General features: G+C 33.5%; 2 protein-coding genes across 2 annotated transcripts; both read right to left on the bottom strand.

Moving 5' to 3' along the window:
• Positions 1-861: 861 nt before the first annotated feature.
• LOC142528127 (RGG repeats nuclear RNA binding protein A-like) lies at positions 862-4480 on the bottom strand. Its single transcript, XM_075633211.1, is given in 8 exon segments — positions 862-1313; positions 1959-2006; positions 2155-2313; positions 2534-2666; positions 2774-2839; positions 3065-3395; positions 4064-4178; positions 4180-4480. Coding segments are annotated over 8 exon segments (1113 nt in total). The 5' UTR covers positions 4270-4480; the 3' UTR covers positions 862-1142.
• A 7389-nt stretch (positions 4481-11869) lies between these two features.
• Positions 11870-12616, bottom strand: LOC142526033 (secreted RxLR effector protein 161-like). The gene has a single exon (XM_075630308.1). It carries the CDS (start codon positions 12614-12616, stop codon positions 11870-11872), a length of 747 nt encoding a protein of 248 aa, XP_075486423.1.
• Positions 12617-19986: the final 7370 nt, after the last annotated feature.

Consider the following 19986-nt stretch of genomic DNA (forward strand, 5'->3'; position numbering starts at 1 on the left):
CTACGAAACGGACAGAAGATTTTATGTGTTAGGTCGTTGTACTGTAGCTGGTAATTAGTCTGTCAGATTCGCCATTGTTACTCTCTCCACTGATTTTAGATCAATCATGCTTTGGTTCAATTGGTGTTATAAGGATGGAGTGCCAACCAATAGATCTGTTGGGGTCTTGTTCAGTTGTATTAAATAGTTTCTTCCAATGATTGCTACAATCCTTCGGGATGAGTCTGATAATATTCAATCCAAAACCATTTTTACAACCAAACGTAAATTATTACACCATACGTTAGAAAGTCCTGTTTCTACCTTATTTATCCATAAAATAACTCAATATCACAGTTTTCTTTTTATAGTTCTATTGGACTTTACCCAGGATATGATCGTGGGATCCGGTCAGAAAGATTCAATGATTTCTGTTACATCATCCTAGGCCTTCCGTAAAATTAACACATCACTTAATAACAGCGGTTGCGTAGTGTCAAAATACAAGCATTTTAATCACTCGCCTTCATTCTGCCCCAGGACTCTAGGTTGAAACTTGCAAACATAAATGGGGTAGGGTATAGGTTTATTTCCACTGATCGTTCACAGCTCAAAATTTTTGCAATCCACAAGTCGAAGCTCCTTATTCCTAACAAATTTTGATCTCAAAGTAAAGATAGCAAATCGTCCTTGTGGTGACGAAAATTCTCGTGAGACTAGATTATATAGTAAGAAAAACACCTTTTGAGGCTCCATACCTCATATCTCTGTCAGAACCGAAGAGTTTCCTAAGGCCCTTTTAAGAATTACATAAAGAAAAAGATGTCACCGATGGAGCAACAAATAAGAGAGTAGAAGGGGAGAAGATTATGTTTCAAAATGTAACAAAACTGGTTTTCATAAACTTAAAAAAAGGCTCATCCCATGGGAATTAAATGAAAATGAAAAAGAAACTACCGTCACTATTAAGTATTATGGAAATGGTATTTCGTACACGTCAAAGTAACAAAGAACCAAAGGTGCAAAAACCCCCGGAACGCATCTAAATGTACACCGAAATGACTGCAAATTTCCCATGATTGCCGACCAACTTTGCCACTCACGAACCACCAAAGATCTGATTCCTATAATCTGTCAAAGCTCGTGTGGCAAGCCGAAGTTCCTTACTTACCTGCAAGGGAAGGGAACTCTCCATCATCTGCAATGGCTAGGGCCTGCACGTTGTAATTGCTTACTCCAGCTCCACCTCTACCGCGACCGCGTCCCTGACCACGACCTCCAGATCGGGGGTACTCTCCCTTAGCCGGCTTCAGAAACTCATTTATGCTTACAGACTGCATATCAAACAGGAAAATACACAACAGGTTAAGTAAAGCTTCAACGCCGGTTCATGCATGTCACACCGCTTGTGTTAGAATGGTCAGTGAACAAAAATTCCAAGCAAAATGCAGGAAGAGAATCATTAAAATCTAGAGAGATTCAGTCTTATTAGAGATTTGCTTGGAAGTATATAGCAAACTATCGATGAAAGCAGTGAAAGCATCATATGAAGTGAAAGGAAAAAAAGGCACAGAAGTTCCAAATAACTGTTTCAACACCTTCCATCACACTGGATACAACAAACTTTCAACTTACAGGATGTGGAACATGTGTCCCATAAACTGATCACATATATAAGCCAGATGCCAATAAGAAGACGTCACATTGTTTAGAAACAAAAATATGTAAAGAATTAAAATCACCTGATCTACATAAAATTAATTTTGTATTTTCTGGAAAATCATCAATGTCTTTTTGGTTCCTTCATCAATTATATCACTCTAATTAAATCTTGTCAATAGAGTCCAGAAATAAAGACGAAGACAATACATATTTTTCCTTCCACACCCAAATAAATAAATCCCATGTTCTCTGGTAAATATCAGATTGACAGATGTATCGAAACATAGGTATATTGTTAAGACACACAAGACACACACCTTTTTCGCTTTCTCAGCAGCCTCTTTGCGTTTATCTTTGTCAGAACCCTGGGCAGAAAATATTATTAGCACAAAATACATGGTAAATGGGTATAGAAAGACAAGCTGTAGACTGAGAGTAGCTTAGCACAATCAACAAAATCCATCCTAAATGGGTATAGAAAGACAAGCCGTAGACTGAGAGTAGCTTGCTCACCAATTTAACAAAGAATTCATCATCATTCTTCTTGTTGGACAGAATCTGCATGGACTCAAGTTCTTTGTCCAAGTTAACCTTCCTTTCTTCAGACTTGAGCGCAACCAAGGCCTTTCTCTTCTCTTCCAGGACTTTTTCATATTCCTCCAGAGTCATCTCCTAGCATGATATAAGATGCAGGTATTAATAATATTACGATAAATAATTGGACATATTCGCCAACAAATTACAACATATATACAACAAAAATCTAGAACTTAGGTCACAAGCACTAAATTAAGACAGGAAAATTAAAGATTGAATTCTTGAAGAATCTACGAAGTATAATGAAAATGAATGAATAAATAGATTTCAAACCAACAACCAAGAACTAAACTACCTTCTCTTCAGGCTCCTTGTTTTCTGGTTCATTTGCAGGAGTTTCCTTGTTAGCATTAACATCTTCTTGTTCTGATGGCTTTTCAGCATCAACATTTTTCTCTCCTTCCACAACTGGTTCTTCAGTTTCCCCACTTTAAATGAAGTAGAAATTACACAAAATGCATTTGACAGCAGAATTTAGAATAAGAAAATTAAAAAAACTGATTTCGATAACAAAAATTCAACAAACAGTGCTTACGTGGCTATCTCATCAACTGGTGTTCCCCAATTTCCACGACCAGCACCCTCACGTTTAAAGCCAGACCTACAAATAAAACATAAAAATAAAATGGAACCAATGACATTGAGATTTCGATAAAAATTGTAGTGAACTTCCGATAATTTTACACCAATAAAGAAAGAAGAAAAAACCAGAAAATCAATTCCAAACAAAAATAGCGGACCTATGATCATGAGAGCAGCAAAAACAACAAAAATTACAGACCTATGATCATGAGAGCAGTAAAAACTACTATCATAATAAACTTACCCACGCCCAGTTCCACTGTGACGATCAAATGCTCTTCGTGGGCGTTCACGTTCACCCTCTGTACTTTCCCCATTGCTAATACCACCACGGCGGCCCCCTCGGAAGCCACCACCTCCGCGTGGCCCACTATATGGACGCCTTTCTGAAGAATCCTTTCCAGCATCTCCATCTTCTGATTGCTTATATCCTCTGGAAAAACCATTAGTGATTCCAAATGCATTTTCATTGTCAACCACGTCACGGTTAAATCCACGCCCACCGCGTCCACGCCCACCACCGCGTACAGCACCACGGCCTCCACCACGTTGATCTTCATTCTTGGACTCTCTCACTGCCAATATAAACAAATTACGCTGACTGTACAGTATAATTAACAGACCTTAAAACCACAATCCTCCTGCTAAAACAAGACAGTAAAGTTTGTGTAAAAGGCAATCAAATTTATTAAAGAAAAGTACAAAAAATCATAGCAATTAACAACTCAAATCAGCATTTGCACAAAAGCACAACTTACAGAATCCCGTGATTGAAAAAACTTCATACATCAATCTCAACATATAAATGAGTTTTATTATCTGTATTACGATTAAAACAAGAAGCTCAATAGTTTTATTTTACCCATCGATGAAAAGGCAAGGCTAAAGAATAAAACCCAAATTCCAATGAGAATTAACCAACAGCAGCTCATGGTTATAGGGAGAGTAAACAAAGTAAATACACCAGGAAAAAAGGTAAAAACTATGATCTCCAGCAAAGAGAATAAGAGATCCCCCAAGAAGTGGGCAAACATGAAGAAAGCTGCCTTCTGGATGAAACTTATAAATTTAAAATAATAATTACTCAACACATTAGATATATTTCTATTCTGAGGACTCAGTTGCAAAAAACACAAGAATATATATAACAGGGGAAAACCTCATTCCATTTAGCAAACGAAACCCAGTGACATAACAGTAACGATAAGAAATAAAAATCAAAACTGGGTTTTGAATATCTCACCAGCCTGAGCTGGAGGGACAGGCTTGGAGGGAAGCTTAGCCGGAGGCTTGGCCTGAGCCGCCGGAGCCAGAGCTGGAGCTTTCTTGGCTTGAGCCGGACCCTGAGCCTGCGCCAGGTGCATTCGGCTTCTTCGAAGCAAGGAGCTCAATTGGGTCCTCGGAGTCATCATCACCCAGAAGCCCAAAAGGATTAATAGAACTCATCATTCTCAGATTCCTGACAAATAGACGGCGCTTCAGCGAAAATTCTCAAGAATCAAGGAACTCCTAGAAGCAAGAATCCATGGAAAAGGGATCAAATACAGTAACTGTGAAGTGGATTCAGAGGAAAAGGGATTGAATGAAGTGAAAGAGACGCAGAGTGTAAAGGAAAACCCTAGCCAATTGCGGCAGAGAGGAATAAAGAGTGCGAGTAAAAACCTAATCCGGAATGAGGAATTTGTAGATGTATCTCTGGTGGGCTCAGAGGTTAATGGGCTTCATGAAACAGTAAGCCCATTATCTGTTTACACTCCATTTTCTTCTCAATTTGTCAAAAACAACATCCGTCCCTTACTTTTATACTCTTCTTTCGAGATTTCATTTGATAAAAAAAATCAGCTTTTTTATTGAAACTTTTTATACACAATAATAATAATAATAATAATAAATTCAGATTTTTTATTGAAACTTTTTATACACAATAATAATAATAATAATAATAATCTTCTTTCCCATAATATTTCTTTCTCATACTATTTGAAAAGATAAAAATAAATAATGCCATTATTTTTAAAAAAATTGAAATTCGAACATTAACTTTGAATAAGATTACCATAACATAATTATATTTAACACAATGTTACCATATGCCAAATTAAAAAAAATTAGTTGGAACTAGTAAATCTTGTCATGCATCCATACAGATTAAATTTTAATACAAAACATAATTGTTTAAGAAAAAAGTATATGTACATATATTTATTTTGAGAAGAGAGGTCATATATTCAAATACAAATTTTAGAGGGTTATCATCTAATTTTTCGTTTCTCTGACTTTATAAGTTTGCCACAGTTGTTTTTCATTTTTAGAAATATACAAGTTGGCATTTTGTTTTATATTTAAATGTAATTCTAGTCTAATTCATAATAGTTTATATGGATTATAATAAAAATTCTGTCGATGTAGAACATTTTGATTAATTGATCACGAGTTAATTAAAATACAAGACCAAATTGAGGCACTTCATTTATGAGAGAGAGAAAACTCTTTTGATTATAAAAAAATCATAGATCTTAGTAAACAGTAATTGTTTTATCTATATATATAGATATTGTTATATAATAAAATATTTTGTCCATAACACTTGGCCATACCAAATTTATTTTAGGAAAATTATAATATTAGTCTTGTATATTTATTTTTTTCTGATAAGTCTATGTTGTCGTCAAATTTCAATTTAGTTTGATGTATAAATTATGTTGTCAATTTTAGATGTTTTTATGGTTGTTATTGAAAGAGTATTCTAAACTGATTTTTATGTTTAAAATTGGAAATTTCATATTTTTTTTCTAACATATATATATATATATATATTCAAGTTGAATTTTCGAGCATTTACAGCAACCGTGGGAAAAATGACATAACTTCTTCTTGTTCGAGTGTCGAAATGACAAACCGCTTTTGCATTGCAAACTATAATCGTAGAGCATTGCATTGGTGTAAACATTGCAGCATGGTCATGCCTAAGGAAAAGCAGTTTATTCGTTAAAGTCTGATCACGTGTGTCACCAGAAAAAATAGACTATGAAACATTTGGTTATTCATCCATCTACTTTTATCAGTTTCAATTTTTCAAAAATATTGTGAAAGAACTCATTATAATTTTAAAAGAGAGATTGATTTCAAATATCGAGGGGAGATAAATTTTATGCTTAACTTGTTTTAAAAATTATATTTTTTTATTCACATAAAAAAGAGAAGAAAATGTTAGATAAAATCATTGTTTATCTAAGTTTTGTTATCATAAAAAAAAAAGATTTTTAGGTTGAGAAATAAAGTGATATTGATTTTGATAATAAATAAAACTTGTTATTATGTTTCTAACGTATTTATTCAAGTATAAAGTTGTTATTTCAAGCTGGAAGATGAAATTCGAAATCAACCAAACTGAAAATATGGTGAGCCGCAATATTTTGATTATATCTCACAGCTCGATGATGACAAAACGATTGAATATATGACAAAACGATTGAATAGAAAACTCAATTTTACATAAGTCATACTTCACAACAGCTAAGTTGGTTGGAACATTATAAAGACGAAATATTAGTCGCAAGATTGAGCTGATGGAAACGGAAACAACAATCAGCTTGAATAAATCAATTTTGATATTTTGGTCATATCTCTCAGCCTAGTTATTAAATTGAATGATTTAATATGCAATACAAATATAAAAGAACGATCTACAAATAAAACATTTTCATAAGTCAAAGTCTGAATCAGATCAAAAGAAATTGATAAACCACGATGAAATTGCAGGTTCTGCATAGAATTAAGAACAAGTTCCATATTGCTAACATCCTGATCTGTCAAGCATATCGTTATCATACGAACTTGGAATTGAGCGATTTTATATTCCGTGGAAATCTAACAGAGAGATTACAACTTTCATGGTTATTACTTTACCCAAAAAATGATAAATTAAGAGCTATTTTAAAGCAAAGCCAACAGCTCGACTTGTACTAGCTTGGAACAATTCACTTGGAATAGCTCAGACCAAGCCAACAATTCAAACTCATAACAGACCAGATCAGACCATCATGTCACACTACAAGAAAATAGGCATTCAATAACACATCAAAGACAATGATTTTTTATGAAAAGCGTTGTGTTTTTTCTTTTAACAACGGTTTCATCAAATACCGTTGTCGTAGTCTAAAAAAACCCGCTCATAGACAACAATTTTTTACAAATCGTTGTCTTTGATGTGTCTTCGACAACGGTTTTCTAAAACCAAAACCGTTGTGGATTAGCGTTTTTTTTGGAGAAACGACAACTATAGCGACGGTTCCAAAACCGTCGCTAATTTAAAATTGCGACAATTTTATTAAACCATCGCAATGTTTAAATTAGCGACGGTATAAACAAAAAACATCGCCATTGGCGACGGTCCTTTCTTAACCGTCACAATTTTTAAAATAGCGACGGTATAAACAAAAATCGTCTCCAATAGCGACGGTCCTTTCTTCACCGTCGCAAATTGTCTATAAATACTCGCATTTTCGGTACATTTTCCCCACACCTTCCACATCTACAATACATTTTCCTCTCTTGTACGAATTTAGTTTCGATATAGGGTAAGTTTTTTCGCTTCAATTCTTGAAAATTTTTAAGTGTTAGTTAAGATTATGAATTTTATTAGCTTAGAAAGATAGTAAGCTTTTTTAGTTAGATTTATTAATTTTTTTTACTTTACTAAAAAAATTAGCGACGAATTATGTCTAAACCGTCGCTAATTAAACCGTCGCTAATGTTAGGGACGATATAACTTAAACTGTCGCTAATTTTAGCGACAGTATATATTAAACCGTTGCTAATTAGCGACGACTTAGTCAAAAAAAGTTGCTAAAATTAGCGACAGTGACGACTTAGTCAAAAAAAGTCGCTAAAATTAGCGACGATTTAGACATAACTATGTCTAATTTCAAAAACCGTCGCTAATTAGAGCTATGACAACGGTTTTAACGCACTTTCAACAGCACTGCCAATTACAACAGTTATAAATGGCTTACGACAACGGATTTTATCCGTTGTCATATAGCGTTTTTGTTGTAGTGTCGTCACAGTTTGATCAGCTCGATCTGATAACAACTCAGTTTTGGAAAATGGCCAGAAACACGAATTTGATCGTTGTATTGGTTTCATGGTTCGATTGAGAAGCATGAAAAAGTTAAAGACCTACTTAAGGTAATTGATGAACAATTTCCAACTTCAGACAAGGCCCTTGCCAGCAACCTAATAATCGAGTTCTCTTCATTAAGGCTCACAAGTCTGAAAGATGCGGGAGAGCATTTCATGAAGATGAGGGACATAGCGGCTCGATTGAAAACACCTGAAGTGAAAATATCTAACTTTCTTATGCACTTTATTTTATGCACTCTTCCACGGTAATATGGACTTCAAAATTTCTTACAATACACATAAGGATATGTGGTCAATCATCGAATTAATGATCATATGTGTTTAAGATGAAGAAATGTTGTTGATGGAGAAGAGTGATAATGTTTTTCTGACTTCACAAGAAAATTCTAAGATGCAAGCCAAAGTCAAGGGAAAAGAGAAAAAAAATTCCACCTCAACCTGACATCAAGAAAGAATCCAAATGTTTCTTTTATAAAAAGACGGAATATATGAAGAAAGATTGCACCAAATTTAAAGATTGTCTTGACAATAAATGTATTCCTATTTCATTTGTTTGTTATAAATCTAATATTGTAAATACGATTTATAACACATGGTGAATTGACTCTGGTTCTACAATTCATTTCACTAATAACTTGCACGGTATGCAAAGCCTAAGGAAGCCAGTAGGAAGTGAGCGGATCATCTATTCGAGAAACAAAATGGGTTCATATGTAAAAGCTATAGGACCTCGCGATTTAGTTTTGGATATTGGTTTTATTTTGGTTTTGGTAAAAACACTTTATGTTCCAAATTTTTCTAGAAATTTGATTTCAATTTCAAATTTTGTACTGTATGGAGATTCATTTCGATTTTTGGATAATTCTATGAATTTATTTTATAAATCAAACCTTGTTGGAAATGATACAACGATGATGATTTTTTCAATTTCTTTAAAAAATGATAGCAGAACCACTACGGATGTTCAAACGGGTATTAAAAGAAGCGTTATAAACGAGGATTAATGTATATTGTTGCACCCGAGATTGCGACACATTTTCATACAGAAGATTAAAATATTATAAAAGATGGAGTACTCAGTACTTTGAATTTTTCTAATTTTGAGACTTGTGTAAACTGTTGTCTTTGAGCTGGTTTTTTTAGAACTACGACAACGGTTTTTTAAAATGTTGTCATTTTTTAGTGTTTTATTTGGTTAACGACAACGGTTTTTGAAAAACCATTGTCGTAGTTCTATTTTTTTTTATAAAAATTGGTTATCTTAAACTGTTGCAATATAGCGACGATTTTATGAAACCGTCGCTAATTAAAACAAAAACCGTCGCAATTTTAAATTAGCGACAGTAAAAACCGTCACTAATTTAAAAATTGCGATAGTTGTTTAAACAACTGTCGCATTAGCGACGACTTTAGCTTAACCGTCGCTAATAGCGACAGTTTAAGCCAAAACCGTCGCAAATTGTCTATAAATATCCGTGTCCTTGGTCATTTTCTTCCCACACTAAATTTTTCTCTCTTCCACGATTTTAATTTCGCTTCAATTCTAAGTGTTAAAATTATATATTTTTAGTTTAGTAAGATTGTAAGTTTTTTTGTTAGATTTATTAAATTTAAAAAGTAATTTTTTTATTTTACATAAAACAATAGCGACGGAAATCATATGAACAATTAGCGACGACGGTTTGTCTAAAAAAACCGTCACAATATTTAGTTTAACAACGATTTTTCAATGCTACGACAACGGCTTTTCACCGTTGACTTTAGACGTCTACGACAACAGTTTTTCACTGTTGTCTTTGAGCGCACCTTTTAACCACATGACCTTTAACAACGGTTTTACAAGACCTACGACAACGGTCAAAGGTCGTAAGATTTTTTTTGTAGTGTACGTTGTCCAGATATGGACATGCAAAGTTCAAAATATTTTATAACTTTCATTGATGATTACTCACGATACATATATATCTATTTGCATCATAACAAGCACGAAGAGTTGAAAGCCTTTAAGTTTAAGGTTTTTAAGGCTTAAGAGATTGAGATTTTGAGGTCTGATAGATGTGGTGAATAATATGATAGATGCACCGAAAAGGGACAAGCTATTGGTCATTTGTGAAGTTTCTTCAAGAAAATGAGATTGTTACCCAATATATCATGTCTGGTTTTCCGGACCAAATGGTGTGGCTGAAAGAACAAACCGAACTTTAATGGACATGGTTAGGAGTATGAGTAGTAACTCTAAACTTCCCGAAACCTTGAGGATTGAAGCTCTTAAACGACAGTGTATCTATTAAATCGAGTTCCAACTAAGGCTGTCCTAAAGACTCCATTTGAATTATGAAAATGTTGAAAACCGAGTTTGCAACATATACACACTTGGGGTCTGAAGTAAGAGTTTATAACTTACAAGAGAAGAAACTGGATTCAAGAACTATAAGTGGATATTTTATTGGGTATGTCAAAAAATCCAAGAGGTTTAAATTCTATCATTCATCTCATAGCACTAGAATTGTGGAATCAAGAAATGCGAAATATCTTGAGGATGATCTGATTAGTGAGAGTGATAATCCATAAGATGTAAATTATTTCAAATTGATCTACAAAAAATTAATATGAACCCAAGTTTATATTGTTAAGAAAACATATATATTTGCAGCTTTTACCACAAAATGAAGCGATGTTCCTTTTTTCTTTTATCTCATAATGGCATTCTCAGTGGTCTAAAATCAAACTAATAAATTTTCTAATAATTAGCTTGACAAGCATATGTATAAAAATGTCTATATGGGGGAAAGATTAAAATGGAGAGAGTTATCATACTTTTTTTTTCACATTTACAACGAGTGAGTAAATAATAACTTTGTTGCCTAGGATTTGCACAAAATTAGCACACACAATATGGATAATATACTATGAACCTTCTGGTACATCTTGAAATATAAATTCGATTGCGCAATTATATTTTTTCATATATTTTGATTTATAAGAACAAAATCAAATCATGGATCATTCATTGTTTGGTATTATTATTTTTGTGCTCTCAATAATCAACTATTAATTGTAATGAAAAATCAAGATTCATTCACCTATGATGCTCTCACAATAAATCTATGGTGTTCAGATTCTCTAGGCTTGTTCCAAGCTTCAACAAGACAAGATAGCAATGAAGCTTGTGCCATATGGTTTATCGCCATTTCTCCCACCATGAACCTGAACAAGTGCTATAGCAGTGAAGACTTTGTTGCAGCGAACATGACAATAAGCCCTCTCGCTTCATCATTCCTCGTTTTTACGTCGCGTCGAATGGGACGACTGGTGCATTTTCTTAGACTGCATTCGTTGTCTATCAACCAAGAAAATACGGTGTACTTCATTGCTCCTTTGGGCTCCAACTTGTACAGTGAACTTTTTTTCCTTCTGGTGGAAAACCCTAAATTTTGAAGCCATGGATTCTTCGGGCCCTTCTCAAGCTCTCTCCCCTGCTCGGACTAGACGTACTTCGCCTTTTGCTTCTGTTGATTTCAAACATCTTGCATTTTTATTATTTTTCATTTGGAGGGATCTTTTGTCTCAATCTTTTCAAATCAAATTTTTTAACAAGGTTAATTGAAAAGTTTGATTTTCCATCCAAATTACCTATTAGGCTAGCTTGAAGGCACATCGGAATAATTTTTGAAGTAGGACAAATAGGAATTCAAGTGATGCAATAAACTTGATTATTATATTTTTTTTATTGATAATCTGCAGATTACATTAGCATATTTATAAACTAAGTCACACATTTTTCAAGGCTTATTAACTGATCCACTCTTTGACTAGCTATTCAAACTTCCTAAATGACTTTCAAAGTACTAGTAAATATTCTAGAAAATGACTCTAGAAATTACAAATTATCTTAACGCTCCCCTTAATTTTTAATTTTCAATTGCTGCTTGAACTTCTCGAATTTCTCTACGGTAACTGCTTTGGTTAGGAAATCTACAACTTTAACATCTGTGCTAATGAACTCCATTTGAATATGCTCTTTGCTTACCAATTCTCGAACAAAGTGATGTCGAAGTTCAATATGCTTTGAACGAGCATGAAACACTGGGTTCTTTGTCATTTCCACAGCTGACATTTTATCACAATAAATTTTTGTTGGCTGATTTTCAACTTGCTGCAAGTCACCAAGAATTCTCCTTAACCAAGTTGTTTCACATGCTGCTTCTGTTGTTGCAATATACTCAACTTCAGCTGATGATAGAGCAACTATCTTTTGATTCTTTGAGCTCCAAGCAATCACTTTTGATCCAAGACAGAATATGTATCCAGAAGTGCTATTCCTGTCATCTTGACATCTTGCCCAATCGCTACCAGTAAACCCAACCAATTTGTTTTCTTGATCTTTGACATAATGCAATCCAAGCTTCTTTGTTCCTTGCAAATACCTCAAGATTCTTTTAGCTACAATAAAATGAACTTTGGAAGGATCATGCATAAATCCTGAAACAACACCAACTGCAAATGAAATATCAGGCCTCGTATGAGTAACATAAATAAGTGATCCAACCAAACTTCGATAGATTTTTGGATCCACTTTTTCCGACCCATCATTGAGCTGCAACTTCTCACTCGGCATCATTGGAGTGCTAAGATGCTTGCAATTTGCCATGCGGAATTTTTTAACAAATCCTCTACATACAATTCTTGTGAGAGAAAATTGTCTCAATTAGCTTGTCTTATTTGAATACCAAGGAAATACTTCATCATTCCAAGGTCAGTCGTTTCAAAATATGCCATCATTTTCTCCTTGAATTCCTTCAAAAAAATCATATTAGTTCCAAAGTAAATCAAATCATCAACATATAAGCATACCACCATGAAATCATTCTCATCCTTTTTCACATATAGAGTTGGTTCATTCCTGCTTCTTTCAAAACCATTATTGAGAAAAAACCCGTCAATTTTGCAATTCCAAGCTCTAGGGGCTTGCTTCAAACCATACAAGGCCTTTCGTAATCTGTAAACATTATCTTCTTTTCCTTCAATCATGAAACCATGTGGCTGGATAACATAAACTTCATCTTCAAGTTCTCCATTCAAGAAAGCTGATTTAACATCTAAATGAAACACATTTAGCTCTAATTGAGCTGCAATTGCAAGATCTGATCTTATTGTCTCCATTCGAACCACAGGAGAAAAGGTTTCATTGAAATCCACTCCAGGATGTTGAGCATAACCCTTGGCTATGAGACGAGCCTTGTGCTTTCTTATTGACCTATATTCACAATATTTGGTCTTGTAAATCCACTTTAGACCAATCATATCTTTTTCTTTAGACAAATCCACTAAATCCCACGTTCTATTTTTATCAATAATTGCAATATCTTATTTCATTGCTTGAATCCAAATATCAATATCTTTTGCTTCATCATAGTGCTACGGTTCACTAGAGAATAATGCAAGATTGCAAGAATCATAAATTTCCTGCAAGGATCATACCTTCCTTACTCGAGAATCTGGATCCGAGAATTGGTGGACTTTGAGAAACATCTTCATTCCATTGCCATGCAGCCATCTCATCAAACACAATATCTATTAACACAACAAGCTGATTCTTTATTGGATTCCACAATCGATAACCTTTTGATTCATCATTATAACCAATGAAAATCATTTTTTCACCTTTCTTATCAAACTTATCTTTGCTAGGGGACTGATTTAATGCATAAGAAATGCACCCAAAAATTTTCAAGTGATCAACTTGTGGTTTTCTCTTACTCCATGCCTCAATTGGTGTTTTATTCAAAACCGCCTTCGTGGGTGAACGATTAAGAATATACATTGATGTATTAACAGCCTCTGCCCGGAGTTTTTTTGGCAAACCTTTTTGTTCAAGCATGCTTCGAGCCATTTCAGCAATTGTTCGATTTTTCCTCTCAGCGACACCGTTCTGCTGTGGAGTGTATTTCAACTTGAGTTGCCTTTGAATTCCATTTTCCTTACAGTGATTCATGAATGCATTGTATATAAATTCTCCACCACGATCTGTCCTTAGAGTCTTTATCAAATAACCACTCTGACATTCAACAAGAGCCTTAAAATGAAGGAAAACTGAGAAAGCCTCTGATTTTTCACTCAAGAAATATATCCACATCATCCGAGTAAAATCATCGACAAACAATAAGAAATACCTCTTGTTGCTCACTGAACTAGTCCGAGTAGGATCGAAAATATCAGCATGAACCAATTCTAATGGAGCTCTTGCACGCCAAGCAGATTTGGGAAATGGAAACCTGTGCAATTTCCCATATAAACACCCTTCACAGATTTTATTGTCTTTCTCAACATTCGGAATTCCAACAACCATATTTTTTGATTTTAGCAAATGTAGTCCCTTATAACTCAAGTGTCCATATCTCAAATGCCACAAATAAGAATCATGACATGTTTCATGCTTAAGTGCAAAACTCTTACCAAAAGGCATGATGAGACGAAAAACTTTGTTGCTGGCCATGTCAATCTTAGCAACACTCAGATTTTGTTTCTTATCAATAATCATGCATGCATTGTCACCAAAATGAACCAAATAACCCTTTTGAATAAGTTGACCAACACTTAGCAGATTCTGAGCTAGATTTGGCACATAAAGAACATCTGAGATGTGTTTTTTGTTACCTTGCTTGGAGTGAACCTCGATGGTGCCTTTTCCTTCCACCTTTTTTATCTTGCCATCTCCAAGCTTTACCTCAGAAGAAAAAATTCTGTCAAGTTCTACAAAGCTGTTAAGCTTACTCGTCGTGTGGTTACTACAACCACTGTCAATGTACCAACCATTTTCATCTTCAGTTTCTGCACTCATGCAAGTGTACAACATGAGATCTTCTTTTTCTTCCTTTGAAATGTTGGCATGCTCTTTTCCTTGTTTTTTTTATGCCAGCAATCTCTTTGAGAATGATTAGGAATCCTACATCTTATACACTTGAAACGACAATCTTTCGAATTGTGATTATCCTTCTTGCATATGATGCAATAAGGACCATCATGAGAATTTTTTTGCTCCCCACTTCTTTGTTCATCTTTTGCTCGATCATTCTCTCCCATTTTCCTTTGCCACTTTGATTTTTATTTTTTCATGAATTATTTGAAGTCCCAAATTTATTTGGCTTCTTATCAAAAAATCCAACTTTGTATTGAAATGCCTGCTCCAAAGGTTGTTTTAATGATCGATTAATTCTTTCTTCATGTGCTTGAAGAGAGCTCAAACATCGACAAGTTGGAAAGATCTTTCGATTCTTCGATTGCTGCAACACAATGATCGAACTTTGGTGGTAAACTTCACAAGATTTTCTCGACCACTCGTTTGTCTTGAATATTATCTCCAAGGCTTTGAATATTATTCACAATTTCTGCAACTCTGGAGAAAAAACCTCTGATATTTTCGCTTTCTTTCACCAAGAGATTATCGAAATCTCACCATAGAGATTGAAGTTTGATAGACACAACTTTATCCTTTCTATGAAATTCTTGTTGCAAGACTTCCCATGCTTCTTTTGTTGAATATTCTAGGGTAGATAGATTTACTAACCCCTTGCTTTAAATACCGAAGTGCAGTAGCATCTTTCTTCTAATCTTGTTTGTATTTCTTTTGTTGATCTTCACTCCAATCTGCACCATCTTCGGTAGGTGGTTCTGGATAATCATTTTCAATGATATCCCATAAATCTTCGGAGATGAAGAAATCCATCATTTCGGTGCTCCAATAATCATAATGCTCTCCTTCAAATATAGGTACTTCCGTCGAAGAATATTTGAACATCGTGATTTGCAAATTTCCAGCCATTGCAATATGTCGGTATTGATACTGTAACAAAAGAGAACAAAGTGGACTTAGAATTTCTTCTCTTCACTTTTGGGCTTGAAGTATCTCAAGAATATGGCTCATTCACTTGTCTCTTTATATATCTTCTTGGAGGAATTTCTGGAAATTTGATCATCTTTCTGTACACGTCATCTCCAACTGTTGGCGGGACGGGACCAGTGTCTTTGATTGGAGCTTGGCTTATTTATCAAGTTCAAAACAAAGATTTAATTGCAAGAGAACCTTCCGAAAGAATGTTTCGTAAAGCCATTATTTTCAAGGCTCTGATACCAAATTTGAAGGGCACAACGGAATAATTTTTGAAGTAGGACAAATAGAAATTCAAGTGATGCAATACACTTGATTATTATATTTTTTTATTGATAATCTGCATATTACATAAACATATTTATAAACTAAGTCACACATTTTTCAAGGCTTATTAACTCCACTCTTTGACTAGTTATTCAAACTTCTTAGATCATGACTTTCAAAGTACCAGTAAATATTCTAGAAAATGACTCTAGAAATTACAAATTATCTTAACATAGCTTTCCTTGTTTGTCAGTTCTAGAATTCTCGATCTCGCCGGAGAATAAGAACGAACGACCCTCCGGTGTGTGTCTCTTGCTCGATCGTCGGAGTCTGCTGGAACCTTCTCGCCGATTCTACTTTGGTTTCTTGTCATTCTAATTAGTATTCCAAAAAATCTTCTGTGAATAAATTGACAAACTAATCTTTTCAGGGGTATTTTTTTAAATCATGGTCAACTATTTTTTTTTTTAAAGAAAATGAACTACTCAAATGCATTTCAAATACACGTATAGTAAGCTAAAAAGACTTATACTGTACAGTCGAATGGTTGCGGGTTTGAATCAACTTGGACATGAATTAAGGGACCTTATTTATGCCATTTTGAGTAAACATATATTGACATTATTTAATTTTTAAATATTAGATAGAGTTTAAAATACATTATAATTTAATATAATAAATTTTGGAAATAAAAAAAAAGTTGAAGGTAAAGTAATAATTGTATCGTGTGATTTGGAAGTTAGTTGAAAATGTCTTTTTAAGAAATAATTATGAAATTATATATAGATATTTTGGTTTATATTTCGAGAAAATTAAAGTAACGTCGCTTTTATTATTGGCATCTTCTTACAAAACTATCGTGCACTTGAAATTTAATTATTATACTAATTATGTAGCGTAAGATTTTGGAAATTTCCGATTACATTAATTTTTTTTTCTATGTAACATTGATTATGTTGATATTTTACATTGAATTATCTACAAATTCATCGACATTATTAAAATCGTTACTGAAAGTATTAGTAATATAGAGTAATTAACTTGCATTTTATGTATATATTCATTTTTTAGTTTGTACACAAATTTAATTGAGGTAATAGAAATAATTCTAATATTTTATATTTGGCCATATGCATAAAAAGGATGATAATATGTAGCTAGTTTCTAAAATAATTCTCGTTCCAGAACTCGTCAATTCTATTTCCTTGGTACTTTTTTTTATTTTTTGTTTTTCATTTGTACTAAAAATATTACCATTTAGAGGAAAAAAATATTGATTTTATAATTTATGTATATTCATTTTTTAGTTTATTGTAATCTACAAATGAGATAAAGTCGAAGTAAAAAAAATTAATTAAACTATGTAGAGTAGGTCTCTTGTGATGTAAATCAAATATAGTAGTTATTTGAATTGATTGAATTATTTACATAAATGACTTTAAAATATTAATATTTAATTATATAAATTTATAAGTAGATATTTGATAGAATTAATAAAGAATATTTTAATAATATTTTTTATAGTAAAGCTTAGAGTATTGAATAAAGATCAGTCTACTTTTAGTGCGTGCGTAAAGTGTGCTGTTTCAGTGTGAAATATGTGCTATAATAGACTTTTTGGTTGAAGGCGACTTAAGATTATAGTTGTTGTCAAGTTAAAATCTTCAAATAGAAGGAGTAGACACATGCTAAAATAATTCTAAAAATAAATTTATTTCCCTAAAATACAATGTTTAATAATACATTAAAAATGATTTTTTTTTTTTAAAAAAAACATATAAATGGCTTGAGAAATCATGGTATAAAACTGTATAATTAAGATAAGATAAATTTATGTGCTCTTTTTGCAAAATACATCATGACTCTATCCCATCCCTATCTAGATGGCTTGAGAATCCAATCTAAAAATGTAGACTTGGCTTTGGATCTATCCATCGGCCCGCCATGGTCCCTACAGGAACAAGCTCCGTGACGTATCTGTGGTGGTTTTAAAATTTTTTGTACTCTGATGGAGTCGTGAAATGTAAGAGTGTTGTGAAGCATTATTTCCCTTTTCATGGATGCATGAAGGTGGTGGAATCCATATCCTTGTATCCAGTTGTTAGTCCTCTCAGGTACAGAAGGAATAACAAGATTTTCTACATTTAGATGGTAAAGTGCCTGCAAATCCACAAATTTAATTAATAACAGTTTTTTGTAATATATAAAGATTGAGTTGCGGTAATGGAACAAGTTTTAAATCGTATAGCAGTTTAAACATCATGTTTTCGATTACGCTACCAACCATATATACCAACTAATTATTTGTTATGTGAGGTTAAACTTACAGATTCGATAGCAACCAGTAACTTCTTGCACATTCCTTTGCACCTGTGTATCTGACTTGTTGCAATGAAAGGCATCTCGGCAAGCTTTGTCCCATGAATTCTATATAAAAATAAATAAACAAGCAATAAACTGATTAAAATCTGCACATTGTTTGCACAACAGACAATAATAAATTAATTGTGTACCAACAAATCTTTCGTACCTCAGTGACGCGACTGTAATAATCTCATCATCCTTTTCAAGAACAGCCGTGTAGAAGCATCTAAAATCCACACGCTTAAAGTTTGATCTGCAAATTATGAGAAAATTGATTTAAAAAAATTTTCTTAAAAAGTTATTTTTACAATATAAAATATTATATATACTATATATTATGTAATTAATATTTCTTACCCACAATTGTAGACAACACTAGGAATCACTTTAGTTCTTGTGTGCCTATCTTTTATTGGCTCAAAGCATTGTTCCATTAATCTTCTTGCAACTCCAAGTTTGGAGTGACACATTGTTCTCAAGTATGTGTCATCAATATACATTCCAAACCCATCACTCATTTGATGTAGTAGAGTCCAAGAAAACCCTTCATCTAGCTCATTTCCTTGGCCAACCATGTCTCTTGTCAACTTATTATATACCTTCAATAACCCGAATTTGTAGAGCCAAAAATAAGAAATTTTCGAAATAAAACCGTAAGTATTACACTCGAATTAAATCATTTCTAATCGAGTTATAGTAAATTTGAATCCATGCAATACCTCTTTGCAGCTTCTGTCACAAAATGGACCGACTGGGATGACATTAAGATCAATGTTTCTCTGCTCTTGCATCCCATAATGGCATTCCCAATTGTCTGTTCAAAGTAGCAAACTCATAAATTTTCTAATGAGCTCTCTCTCTCTGTCTCTGTGTGTATATCATATACCATGAACCTGCTGGAACATCCTGGAAACGATATGTATTCAGTTTAATCAATCGAACAAAATTTCATAATTTTCTCTTTTTTTGTACGTCGCACTTTAGAATTTCTAGCAAAATGAGATATATATTATTATTTCAAACATAAGAAAAATATGTTTTGCAATAGAAATTAATTACTAATATGATATCTACCTCCATGCCCATGCATGCTTGATGATAAGTAGAATTACATTGCTCACAGCACATCAGATCCCCTCCGTCAGCACAAATCATACAAGCATCATCGTGCACATTGTTAGCCAAGATCGAGAAGATCGGATCACAAAAAATAATTTCTTGTGATTTCAATCATCTCCACAGGATCGATTGTTCCACGTATTTAACACGAATTAATTAATTACAACACACAGAAATTAGAGATTACCCTTGCATTGAAGCGTGTTTTTGATCTTTCTCTGCACTAGATCTACGCTCCAAACCTCCAAGCCTTCTCCGGTGTTCTCTCAAACTCTAAACGTAGGATTGTGTGTGGTCACTTGTTACAATATCACATATATATTTGTAATATCTTGTAACATAAAAGATAATGACAATATCTTTTTAAAATATAAATTTAAATA

The sequence above is a fragment of the Primulina tabacum genome, chromosome 15 (genome assembly GCF_025594145.1).
Source record: "Primulina tabacum isolate GXHZ01 chromosome 15, ASM2559414v2, whole genome shotgun sequence".
Lineage (NCBI taxonomy): Eukaryota > Viridiplantae > Streptophyta > Magnoliopsida > Lamiales > Gesneriaceae > Primulina > Primulina tabacum.

What these genes read in the sequence shown, in the direction of transcription:
- LOC142526033 (XM_075630308.1), bottom strand. Translation starts at nt 12,616, where the DNA reads ATGGCAAATTGCAAGCATCTTAGCACTCCAATGATGCCGAGTGAGAAG.